We start from the raw sequence: 14,155 nt of genomic DNA on the forward strand, positions 1-14,155 counted from the left end.
ATGAGTTTGCTTTGTCTGAAAGGAAAATGTTGTATATTATTTTGACAGGTTATATTAAACAAAATCTCCACAAAGGAGTTTCTGCGGTTTGAGTGACAAAGAAATTAAGACAATATCCCACATTCAAAGCAAAAGGTTTCAGTTCTGTTCTTTGTTATACCTGCCCTGAAAGAATTTTAGTTTTGTACTTTATACAAGCAAGCAGCAAACATTTTAATGCATCATGACATGAAGATAAAAGTAGAAATATGAAGGCTGACAAAATGTTTTTACTCAGTTCACATTAGTCTCTTGACATGACGTGTAATGGAGTTAGGCTGGTTTTTAGATACATTTGGCAATCGCCATGGAATGTCGGTAAGCAACCTCATTCACAGTATTTTAATGTCCATCATTTTTAAAGTTACATGGCATTTGTGTGAGTGTATGTGTGTGTGGTCTAAAGAAAAGAAAAAATATACATGAATAAGTACATTTAGAAAATTATACCAGTAACAAGTTGAATTATTTATCCACACTACTTAACTGCAATGTACATAAACAATCAAACATTAATAAACCTTTAAAGCAGATAATCTTATAGAAGCAAGAATAGGCTCTCTATCATCAAGCTTTGAACTTAATTAGGCGGAAATTTAACAATAAACGTATATATACAAGGCATTTTCTCACATATAATGATTATTCACATTTGAAGCAATTGTGTTTACATAAACAATTTCTAATGCTAGTCGCAGGTGTTCATGCTTATGTATAAACATGAGCCAATAATCTCAATACAATAACATAATATTGATCTAAGTTCACACAGCATGATGTCATGCACTTGGAAATGATCCCCAAATTCTTTCCATTGCTTCTTCCTTGTTTTACCAGGAATGGGCCAAAGCAATCTCAACAACAACGTCAGGCAGACTGCAAGGACACTTGGCCTTGGTCACCAGTGGACATTTGAATCTATTGACTGAAGTTTTGTTTGTTCCGCTAGAGAGAAAGATCATTTCTTCCTTTCTTCTTTACGCCAGTTAGATTTGTGTGACAAGAATTAAATATTTATGCATCATTTACAGTATTTAACTGTTACCACTGTTTCACTATTATGTATTTGTATTGAGATTATTGATTCATGTTCATACAGAATCGAGGGCAACCATGGCTAGCATTAACAATCGTTTATGTAAACACAATTGCTTCAAATGTGAATATACACTACCTGACAAAAGTTTGTGAGATTATGTATGTCACCTTGTATACATATGCTTATTGTTAAATTTCTGCCTAATCAAGTTCAAAGCTTGTTGATGGTGCGTCTATAAGCTGAACGGACAAGACCATCTAATACTAATTGTATGGTAACAACTTTGCAAAGAGGCCACAGAGCTCGAGGAAGTAGGTGATCTATTATTATTACAACTGTTCCAGGTTTGAGGTTGCTGGAGTCTGTCGTTTATTTTTGACTTGGTTGCAGGGTGGGCAAGTAATTCTTAATAAAACTTGTCCAGAACTGGTTGACCAAGACCTTTTAGTTCTGCCATCATTTCCAACTAAGGATCAAAGATTCTGGGTAAGACTTGTGGCAGTAGCACATCTGGTTGCCCCATCAACAGGTAATTCGGCGTCACTGGATCTGGGTTAGCCAGTTCAGAAGAAGCTTAACCCAGGGGCCTTGCATTGAGCATAGCCTCAACCTCTATAAGGAGTGTTCTGAGGTCTTCCTCTGTGAGAGTTTGGGGCCCAACTATGGTATGTAAGGCTCTTATGACTTATAATGGAACTAAATATTCTGTTTTGCTAACTGGGCTTGGAGATTTGGACTCATGGCAGCAAAAGCAGTCTGTAACTCTTTATCCTCTTCTTGGAAATCGGAGGCCTGATTTGCCAGTATTTCAGAGGGAGTTCCATGTCGAGCAACCATACATCTGAAAGTCCTTAGAAAGGAGTCTGTGTCCACACCATGTTGTCATGCAATTGGAAATGATCCCCTAATCATTTTCATTGCTCCTCCCTTGTTTTACAAAGAATGGGCCAAAGCAATCTCAAAAACAACGTCAGGCAGACAGCAAAGACACTTGGCCTTGGTCACCAGTGGACATTTCAGCTGGACAACAACCCAAAACACAGCAAAAGCGGGGATTATTATTATTATTTATTAATTATTATTATTATTATTTATTAATAATTATTATTTATTTATTTGTTACTTTGTCGCCCTCTTGTGTTTTGTTGCTGCTTGTGTTTTCATTTAGAGTTGATTTTCTCCGCACCTGCAGACAATTCACCATCGGCAATTTGAGAGCTTGTGCTGCAGTGATTCAGAGACGGGGATTTGAGCGGCGGTCCAGACGTGGAGTTGTGCTCCTTTTGTTCTCAGCCTGTGTTTATTGTGTTTCCTCCCCACCCTTTTTTTTTATATTTGATTGTTTAATTAATAAAACCCCTAGACTGATCCATTTGTGTTTTCCCTCATTTAATGTTGTGACTGTGGTCGTAACAGGCAGCTGTATGAGACGGGTTCATCCGCATGTCTAGCAGGTTTATAAGGTTTCCGTACCATACAGTTGACCAGCCAAACATTAAAGCACAATTTGCAGCGGTCACCGTTTTTCCCAGTGTAATCTGAGCTATCTACTGCACACACATTGCTATAAAGGCACCATCTGAAGATGAATTAGCATGCGTGAATCAGAAACATTTCCATTCAATAAATGTGCAAATAAAATATGATGCACAGACTTATTAAGGATTCCTACTTGTCTTTCTTATGATGAAGAGTAGGCAAAATCTGATATGTAGTAAAGGGGAAAAAGAGAAAGAGTTCATCAGACGCTGGATTCAACCCGAGTTCATGTTTGAACGTGTCAAAACATGTAACCATGCGTTTTACGAGCTGCACCAGTCAGTCTGTTAAAAACGCTGCAAAGTTTTACACCTATACATTACACTATTTCTTTTTTAATCCACTCAGTGCGATGTTCAGACCCAACTGTGTTAACCGCATCAGCTGAACTCTCCCACTCATTTTTTAACCTTTTTTATTAATTCTGGAAGACAAACTTGCAAATAACACCGTTTCGTTCATTGCTTTTTCGTTGGTTTTTGCCAAAGTAAAGTCATTAGCATATTCCTACGGGGGAAGAGGCAGGGAGCGGTTTTGCGCTCGTGCATGTTGCTCTCAGTTTCACATTCATTCAGATGTACGTACAACGAGAATATGCGTGGGATTTGGGGTACACAATGCTTCGTACATCTAAATATTTTCTGCGTATGCATATTCACAGCTTTTATATTGTAATTTTATGCATATTACACAAAGCTGTTAATATGCATACGCAGAAAACAGTGGGTATGTAATTTTTTTATTATGATTTCAACGCAAGTCCGTACATGAGGCTCCTGGTGATGGCAAGGAAATGGCCTTCCTAGCACAGTTTGGGAGGCAGACACACTATGTCAGTTTAAAACCAGATTAAAGACACCTCTCTTTGCATTAGCATACACATAAAACATAAAAGCATAACTTGAAATCCAAATCCTCAAAAGAAATGGTAGGCTGCATAAATTAGGCCAACTGAAGAGAAACACTTGCCAAAAGACATTATAATTTGAACCGCATCTATGCTATCCTTCTGTTAGTCTGTTTTTTCTTATCCCAAGGTCTCTACAATCCTGAACCGGCCCATCTCCTGATGGGACTCTGTGGTGGTCGTAGATGAGTGGAGAGCGTGGGACTGATGACTGAAAGATCTTACTGTCAGATCAGTCTCTGCATTGATCCTGTGGGCCCGCCTGAACACCTGCCGGTAACAATTTACAACTGCAGCCTCTCTGCAATGGACATCCAGCATTCTCCAGCCTCTGGCGACTAGACTGCAGCTCTGCAGAAGAAGTTTGGCCAGAGGAGAAATGGTTGTGCCCAACTGAACTTTCCTAAATTGTTGAAGTTTGTTCCTCGTCACTGTCACCACTGGCTTGCATGGTTTAGGACTTGTGGTGCTGCGCATGGATGGATTTGTTCTTCAAGGTTTATACTTTCAGCAGTGAAAGTTAAATCACACTGAACTGAACTGAATTTAAACTCTGAAAACTGGACTGAAGCCGGTTCAATCTACTAGAACAGGGTTTTTCAAAGTCTAAGACAGTGGACCTCTCTTTTGACACAACTTATCCATTGGCGCCCCCCTCCTCCCAAACACGCACGCGCACACACGCGCTTACACACACACACACACACACACACACACACACACACACACAAAATTCTGGAGGTTTTCCTGCTACTTTATCATGCTTGGTTTCAAGGTGTCGCCGAAGTTTAGTGGGTCTCATGCTGTCATTAGCCAAAATATCTTGACAAACCACACTTAAAGGTTGTGGTTCATCAGCTGGTCCTGTCCACGTAAATCCTAAACTCAAATACTGATCATCATATCGTCGTCTTTTGGGTTTAAGCCCTGAACTTGAAGACTTTGAATCGGGGGGTCTCAGAAACCGATCCATTGTATAGCAGCATAGACTGTAAATTAGCAGGCATATACCTGTATTGGCGGGCTTGCCAAACAGAAGCGAATTCACAGCTATGGCCTTCTGAGTAAAAAAGGTTTTCTTATTTTTGACGTATTATTTTTTTTAGCTTTGTTTAATTAAAACGTTTAAAATTAATAAAAAATACATATAATAATTAAACTTAATAATTATATTTATATTATATAATATTTTTTCCCGCGCCTCCCCTGACATGTTCTGGCACCCCCCAGGGGAGGCGCGCCTCACACTTTGAAAACCCCTGTACTAGAACTTCTATGTTAAACTGCTTTGACACGATCTAGATTAAAAGCACTATAGAAGTAAAGATGTCATTGAAATGAGTTTTTGTATTTACATCAACATCACTGGGAATGTTCACTGATTGTCTCACTCCTGTGTTTTTTCTGTCTGTCTTTGTATTTGTGTTGGTATTTTCCACTGACCTTTTCAAAGGTCACACCTATGAAAGTAAGTAATGAGTTTGCTTTGTCTGAAAGGAAAATGTTGTATATTATTTTGACAGGTTATATTAAACAAAATCTCCACAACGGAGTTTCTGCGGTTTGAGTGACAAAGAAATTAAGACAATATCCCACATTCAAAGCAAAAGGTTTCAGTTCTGTTCTTTGTTATACCTGCCCTGAAAGAATTTTAGTTTTGTACTTTATACAAGCAAGCAGCAAACATTTTAATGCATCATGACATGAAGATAAAAGTAGAAATATGAAGGCTGACAAAATGTTTTTACCCAGTTAGTCTCTTGACATGACATGTAATGGAGTTAGGCTGGTTTTTAGGTTAGGTGCATTTGGCCATTGCCATGGAGTGTCAGTAAGAAAACTCATTTACAGTATTTTAATGTCCTTCATTTTTTAAGTTACATGGCATTTGTGCATGTAAGTGAGTGATCTAAGAGAGCTTTAATATACAGTGCTCCTCTGTGAGACTCAAGACAGGTGAGACTTACAGGTGCTGGTCATTTGCATTCATGCCACCAGCCTTGCAGTCCACACACATGTGCTATAGGGTAATTGATTAACTAAATTAGCCATATTGTATGAGCGTGCATGTGAATGATTGTTTCCCAGTACTGGGTTGCAGATGGATTGGCATCTGCTGCATGAAACATATGCTGGAATACATATACATTGGTTCATTCTGCTGTGGCGACCACTAAAATAGAGACTAAGCCAAAAGAAAATGAACAAACAAATAAATAAATAAAATTATTTAAATGTGTTAATTATAATCAAATGTACAATGACTTGTATACATATATGTCCAGTTTTGTGCAGTTACGATGTATGTAGCAGTGAAGAATAATGTTGACATGTTACAATCCTGCTGTTAAATATCTAGAAGTGGGAGCAACAGTGAAAAGTTTTAATGTTGGTTGTGGTGAGTGTGGATCAGTCCTCTGCCTTCTCGGCAACACACCAAATTCAAGTTTAAGAATTTATTAACAAACATTTACAACGATAAAACAAAACTGGGAAGGAAAATAATAGACTTCAGGGGCCTGTTTCAGTAAGGAGGTTCAACCAACTCGGAGTTTAAACTTGAACTCTGAGTTAATTTATTGAGACATTAAAAAAATCAGAGTTTTCGGTTTTAGAACAGCACATCTGAGTTAGGTCAATCAACTTTGTGTAGACCAACGCAGAGTTAAGCACGTGCACCGTGACTATAAAAAGGCATTATCAATGGAGCGCAGATATTAGGAGTGACTATGGCAACATCTTATAAAAGAGATCAGCATTTCTTTCTCCAGCTGAACTTGATGTGCTCATGCAAAGTTATAGCAAATATGAGCTTATATATTTAAAAAGAAGCAACCATCAGTGAAACAGAGACAGTTAGCGTGGGAAAACAGCTGCTCAAGTACATTTAAAGTATTTAAATATTTAAGTATAATAAAAAAGTAATGTTATGCATGACGTTTATAATTTTTTTCTAAACTTTTATACACGTTTATCAGTTTAATAGATTTAAAAGTGCACTTGTGTGTCTGCCTTTTTATTGATCAAGTGGTAGAGGTTGATATGACATTTAGAAGGTAAGCAGTAATAAACAATAATTTTTAGAAAGAATAATAATCCCATTAATCTAGTTACAGTACATTCTGAAGGTCAGTGAATTTAAGCAAATTATTTATTTAAAAAGGACAAGCAATTCTCGTACGTGACTTTGTTCTGTGTGTGACTAAAATGTAGGCAATAGTTGTTTCCATCCAAATATATTACATAAATTTATGTGCAAAACTAGAATATTGTATAAAAGATGTGAATAAAGCAGCGTTTCCATCCAACGAGTCAAAGAGAACAAAATTGTCCCTTCCTGAGAACCTGGCGCCAAATATCAACAGTAAAAACAGAATTTACTGTGGTAGAAGAAGCTGCATCAATTAGGCTATTTATTTATTTAATTAATGTACTTGCGCCTCGATCATGTCAGAAGACAATGCTGACACACAATGATCACGTGGGGGCGTTTGAAGCCATGAGACGTGGAGATCTTGACACACTCCAGACGCTCGGAGGTAATTAATAATATACACTAATACTGAAACAGTTAAGGCATTTTAAAATGACTGAAACACTATTTAAGATGTTCTGCAGTGTGCTCAGTCTGCTGGTTTGTCCATTCACACACATTTTCATCATCATATGATGACCTTTTTTAATGCACATACTGTAATGTGTTCAGTAAAAGTGTTTCCATCATAGTTATGCCCACATTTTCTATCGAATAAAAGTTTATCCTACTCAGTTATGCGCGTGTTTTTTATGCATATTTTCCAAAGTTATGTGCATCATGATATTTCCATCAATCGTTTTTATGCACATATTCAAAACGAGCATTAAAATAGGTGGGTGAAAACGTAAGACTAAGGCGAGAAATACTGCTTCGTCTTTAAAAAAGGGGAGGAGACCAACAGAAACTCTGAGTTTAGATAATAAAACCTGCCCCTGACCAGGTTAGGTTCACAGATTAGGTAACTGACAGATTAGGTAACAGGTTAGGTAACTGACAAATGAGTTAAAGTTACCTCCCTTCCAGAAACAGGCTTGATTAAAGTTTTCACTTAACCTCCTTTCTAAAACAGGCCCCAGGACATTTAAATTTCAAGATAACAAAACGACAACTGAAAGGTTTGGTTGTAGAAAAGTAGAGTATGGAGAGGTAGAAACTTTGTTGTGCCTTAAGCTTACGGAGTCTAACTGGTCATACAGGTAAAAAAGTGCTATGCATCTATAATTTTATATAGCTACAGTAGTTATAACTAAAATAATTTTAACTCTAAAACAGCCTATTTCTTCTGGGTAATACATACATTATGAGAAGCTGTGGTGAGAGATTGAAATAATGAGACTAATTTATTGGTATTGTTCTGAAAAGTTATTTGTTGTGAATGTTTATATCATTTATCGTTTATATGTTGATACAGTCTGTCTAGCTGACAAGCACCACTTAAACATAGCATGGCATCCCTTTTTTGAGAAACCACTCAAATGCAGGTAAAAGTTGATGTATTTCATATATTTATAACTATTGAAGTTAACATATTTTGTTAAAAAGTTGTTAGCTGATCAGGGGCCTGTTTCAGTAAGGAGGTTCAAACAACTCGGAGTTTAAACTTGAACTCTGAGTTGATTTACCGAGAGATTAAAAACTCTGAGTTTTCGGTTTCAGAATAGCTGATCTGAGTTAGATCAATCAACTTTGAGTAGACCAACTCAGAGTTAAGCGCGCACACCGTGACTATAAAAAAGGCATTATCAATGGAGCGCAGATATTATGAGTGACTATGGCAACATCTTAAAAAAAAGAGATCAGCATTTCTTTCTCCGGCTGAATTTGATCTGCTCATGCAAAGTTATAGCAAATATGAGCTTATATATTTAAAAAGAAGCAGCCATCAGTGAAACAGACAGTTAGCGTGAGAAAACAGCTGCTCAAGTTAATGTGTAATTTTTAATTTAAAGTATTTAAATATTTAAATATAATATAATAAGTAATGCAATGTGTGACGTTTCTAAACTGTTTCTAAACTTTTAAACACGTTTATCAGTTTTAATAAATTTAACAGTGCACTTGTGTGTCTGCCTTTTTTATTGATCAAGTGATAGAGGTTGATATGACATTTAGCAGGTAAAGTGCTAAAAATACTTTTTAGAAAGAATAATAATCCCATTAATCTAGTAACAGTACATGTCAAAGGTTAAGCTAATTATTTATGAAAAAAGGAAAAGCCATTCTCGTACGTGACTTTGTTCTGTGTGTGACTAAAATGTAGGCAATAGCTGTGTTTCCATCAAAATATATTACATAAATGTGTGCAAAACTGGAATAACGCCTAAAAGATGCGAATAAAGCAGCGTTTTCATCCAACAAGTCAAAGAGAACACAATCGTCACTTTCTGATTAACTTGCGCCAAATATCAACAGTAAAAACAGAATTTACTGCAGTAGAATAAGCTGCGCCGATTATTTTTTTATTTAATTAATGTACTTGCGCCTCAGAAGACAATGCTGACACACAATGAACACGTGGGGGCGTTTGAAGCCATGAGACGTGGAGATCTTGACACGCTCCAGACGCTCGGAGGTAATTAATAATATACACTAATACTGAAACAGTTAAGGCATTTTAAAATGACTGAAACACTATTTAAGATGTTCTGCAGTGTGCTCAGTCTGCTGGTTTGTCCATTCACACACATTTTCATCATCATATCTAACAAACCTTTTTTTAATGTACATACTGTAATTTGTTAAGTGTTTCCTTCGTAGTTTATGCACATCTTTTCTTATCAAATAAAAGTTTAACCTACTCAGTTATGCACATGTTTAATTGTGCGTATTTTCAAAAGTTATGTGAATCATGACGTTTCCATCAATCGTTTTTATGCACATCACCAAAATGAGCTCTAAAATAGATGTGCGGAGACGTAAGGCTAAGGCGAGAAATACCGCTTTATCTTTAAAAAAAGGGGAGGAGACCGACAGAAACTCAGAGTTTAGAGAATAAAACCTACTCCGGACCAGGTTAGATTCACAGAGTAAGTTACCACGGTAACTGACTCTGAGTTAAAGTTACCTTTCTTTCAGAAACAGGCTTGACTTACCCTGCTTTCTTGAGTTTAACAAACCTGCCATTTTGAAACGGGAAACCCAGTTTCTCTCATTTTAGGGTTAAAATACTCTGAGTTTTCACTTAACCTGCTTTCTGAAACAGGCCCCATGTCTAGGCAGGTTTTTATTCCCTTTTTTGACATCACACTTGTGGGCTAGGTTGTATGTCCACCATAGGCAGCAGCAAGATGCTCCTTGGTGAATTGCCAAAAAAAATCAAATGTCAGATTATTTCATGTTTATAGGGGAAAGGTTATGACTTAATGTGTAGTAAGGTTATTTATTATATTATTTTTATTAGGAGGAAGCATAATGCAATTAAAAAAAAATCCTTAAAGAAAAAAAAAAAAAAGAATTTGACACTCTGGTGTTAACTTATACTTTCTCAAAGGGAAGGATTCTCCCCCCCACCATAAGACACAGCAGCCCAATTTATCAGATTATAAATTTATACAACAGCAGGATTTATTAGGATTTTGATATAGATAAGATGTGGTATGTGATAGACTTGACTTATACCTAAAAGTTTGTGATAGCATTTAAGGACAATAAAAACAATACAAAGTAAACCGTTTAAAAAATGTAGATTTATTAACAAAGAAAATTTCAATAGAAAATTCAAAAAGTAATAATCCCCCACACCAAAATACTCAAAAGCCATTAGACCACAAGAGATACTGACATTCTTCATAATCTGATTCCTCCAATTATGAAAAAGATCAATGAGAAAATTTTTTTTTTTGAATGATGAGCATAACAAATACAAACAAATAACAACAATGAACCAGGAAACTAAAGATAGCTAAAATGCTAAATTTTGTCCAAGGAGCACAGGAGAACAGAGCACTGATCCTTGTGTTTTACATCTAAATATTACAGATTTGATTTGATTTATTTATTTCGAACAACAAAAAGAAATAAAATCAAAGCACAAAACAGTTCTTTAAAGAAAATACATTTCATCATAGTCTAAATAAAGCGGTATGAAGCACAAGCCTATTATTTCCCCCACCTCATTACCACTTACATCATTCGTCTATTACTTCAAATTATTTCTTCTCTTGTCTCTTCTTTTTACCTTAGACTTACATTACCTTTACATGAGAAATATTTAATCCTTTTGGCATTTTTGACGTATTGTATGGTTTATTAACCATTTGTTATTTTGACATATCATAACATAGACCCCCTAAAAAAATACATTATTGCAAACAGCCATAAACAGAAATATTTTTTTTCTTTTTTAATCACCTCTATTCATCAACATATTTCTTTGATCATTTATTTTAAAATTTCTATACATTTTCCATATTTTTACAATCACCTTTAATAATAATTGTATTCCTTTAATAATATATATTCATTCAATTTGGTAAAATTGATTAATATCCTGACATTGGTCGAGAATCTGTTATAAACTGTTCCATAATTTCACCGCACATACTCAATTTAAAAAAAAAAAAAAAATCCTTATTTACAACCTCCTAATAGTTTGTTCTTCTCTCAGATACAATGTTCATATGTAAATATCTTTGTCTCTGCGTGCTCACACTCTAGACAACTGATAGATTTAAAGACATGTCAGTGTTTAAACAGATTTTTGTCAAACAAATTCTGGAATTTTCTTATTTTCCTTGACTAGCTGAGGATTTTTCTTATATGTCTTTCATGTATCCCAGAGCTCTTTGTTTTCCTTCTCCTGCTCTTCTCTTGATGTCTTCCACTGTTTTGACCTTTTCAGGCTCATTTATTTCTTTCAGCTTCTTAATCAGAAAATCAATGTGATGAAGTGTGATCAGTGAATCAGTGTTGAGAGCAATCATCTCCAGAGAATTCACACAGTGAAAAGCCTCCATCACCAGCTTCACTTTCTGTGTCATTATGTCTTGTAGCTCTTTCTCCAACTTCTTAACATCAGACTCTTTGATGCTCTTTTTTTCTAAATATTTATTTTTTAATACTTGATTTATTGTTTTTTCTTTTCTTGTCTTTGTCACATATATCCTTGCTTCTTTGATGTGTTTGTTGTAGTGGCATCTGCACACTGTACAGTGATTATTTTCCATCACACTACACCATGAGACAGAGGTTACCCACCAGCAGCCAGGATAATGACAGTTCTTCTCACAGACAGTGCAGCACGTAGCCTCATAGGCTTTATTAAGATCAATATAAACCTTCTCTTTGTAGGTCACTTCAACTTCATACTCAAAGTTTTTATTATCTTCAACTTCTTTCTTGAGTTTCTCCAGTTCTCCTTGAGCTTGTTTCAGTTTATTTTGCTTTATTTCTATGTCTTGATCATGTAATTCTATTTTTGAAACATTTGCCTTTAACTGCTCCCGTTGTTTTAATACATTTTTAGTCATCTTCATGGGTTTTGGTTTTATTGTGTCAAAAAAACTGAAAAATCCTTTTATACCATTACTACTGAGGTTCCATGATTGTTCTTGGACCATCTGGTATTCTTCATGAAATGTCTCTCCTTGACAGTTGTCGAACAAGAAAAACACAGGCTGATTCTGTTCATCCACTGCACACTTGACATGAGCCTCTTTAACAGCCGTCAGGGCATCTATTGGATAAGCTCCACGTGAATATGTCAAGAGCAGGACAATGTTTTCAGCAATATCACTTCCAAATAAAGACTGAACAGCATCATATATATAAATTTGTCTGTTACAGAGTCTATTCTGGTTTGATTTGATCACCAGACACACTGCATCTAGTTCATTATCCCAGTCACCCAGACAACAGCATAAATTAAGCAAATTTATGGCAATCTCTTTGTCTTTCTGAACTCCACGAGTGTCTCCATATCCTGGTGTGTCGATGATTGTTAAATCCATTGGACTCTCTTCTAGATAAAACCCATAAACAGTGATGATGGAGGTCTGACTGTGAGCTGAAGACCGATCACTCTGATCATCTGTGATCTCAAACCAAACCTTGTCTTCTCTCTCAACACCCAGCATGTAGTTGACCATAGTGTTGATTAGTTTTGTTTTTCCTGTTCCTGTTTCTCCAACCATCAGAATAGTTTTATGTGGTTTGTTCTTGTCTCTCTTTCCAAAGATGAATCTTTTATATGGTTCAGATTTAGAGAGAGAGTCTTGGCTTGTTTTTACATGATATCGAGTAGGAATACCATCCTCAATTACATCACATTTAGTGATGATCACATCAAGTTTTCGTACTTTTGTTCCTAAATGGGCCATGTTTTGTCTGTATTTGAAAAACAAAATCACAACACAAAAGAGACATGTAAATATGTTCTTAAAAGCAAATAATGATACTTGATATATATATAATGATATATTATCAGTTTGCTAAGTTGTTCTTCCCAACACGAGGCCATGTAATTATGCATTTCTTTACCAGTATCAATATCTTCATCAAAATCAGAATATATCTGAAAATTATTTTTGAAATAAAAGTATGAAGTTCTATGTGTCAGATCAACAGACTACAAATCACAGGATGCACCTCAGCCTTCAAATATAGATGCTTTGGATTCCATATACCCTAATATACTTAACTGGTAGTAGTCTAATGCTATCATTACATGCTATCCACTTTATGTGCCCCATTTTTCTTTGTGCACTGTATAGGGGAAAAGTGTTAGTAGGAGGTATTTTTCAGTAAGTTTACAGTAGTTAAGACTACTAGTAGTTAAGTGTGTGTGTGTGTGTGTGTGTGTGTGTGTGTGTGTGTGTGTGTGTGTGTGTGATCATCAGGGATTCCAGAACAGGTGTGAGGTGCATGACGGGAAATGTAGTTTATAAAGTGACAGAATTGTAGTCTGGTGAAGGTGCTTATTTAACAGCGATCTACAAGCCTGGACAGCAGAGTGGATCATGTATGATTGACAACTGAGATAATAATTGCAGTAATTGTTGTCCTTTTTGTAATGCATTGTGAATTATTTTTTATATGTACTTATAATTAAATTATATTTATAAATAATTATTTTAATTTAATTTTATATCTGCCCTTAAAATTTGCACACACAGAATGATTTTGATTTTATACCTACTTTTCATTAGAATCTGTCATCATTTCAGGTTTGAAAGTCCTTTGGGATCCTAAGAAAATAATTAGTAAATGCAAATACACATTACATTACTTTTACAACAGTCAGTCAGTTCACAAACTATACATATTATATAAAAAATATACATATTATATAACAATATATTTTATGTATTACTTTATTGTTGTACTTCTACATGTACTGTACAAGCTTTAGTTATTAGGTAAAATCCACAAAATGAACAGTATACAGCACAATTTAAGATACAAAATACATTTCATCATTAAAGCACTACTCTGAAATACAGAGAATTCGTACAAGTAGATTTACGTAATTACCTGTTTGATCAAATGCCTCTTTGTCTAACTGACCTGCAGATCATATTGTATTTATACACTGGCCAACACCCCTTTTTAAAGGTCACATGATTTGCAAGAAATACAAGTCACTTCTGGCAAATGA

At 35.5% G+C, this 14,155-nt stretch overlaps 1 protein-coding gene across 1 annotated transcript; it reads right to left on the reverse strand.

Annotated features, from left to right (window-relative positions):
- Positions 1 to 10,229: 10,229 nt before the first annotated feature.
- On the reverse strand, positions 10,230 to 14,051 carry LOC100005038 (uncharacterized). The gene is made up of 3 exons (XM_021470240.3): positions 14,032 to 14,051; positions 13,697 to 13,745; positions 10,230 to 12,885 (listed from the first exon to the last, which is right to left on the reverse strand). Exons 2-3 carry the CDS (start codon positions 13,717 to 13,719, stop codon positions 11,316 to 11,318), a joined length of 1,593 nt encoding a protein of 530 aa, XP_021325915.2. The 5' UTR covers positions 13,720 to 13,745; positions 14,032 to 14,051; the 3' UTR covers positions 10,230 to 11,315.
- Positions 14,052 to 14,155: the final 104 nt, after the last annotated feature.

This window comes from Danio rerio, chromosome 24 (assembly GCF_049306965.1).
Source record: "Danio rerio strain Tuebingen ecotype United States chromosome 24, GRCz12tu, whole genome shotgun sequence".
NCBI classification, from domain to species: domain Eukaryota; kingdom Metazoa; phylum Chordata; class Actinopteri; order Cypriniformes; family Danionidae; genus Danio; species Danio rerio.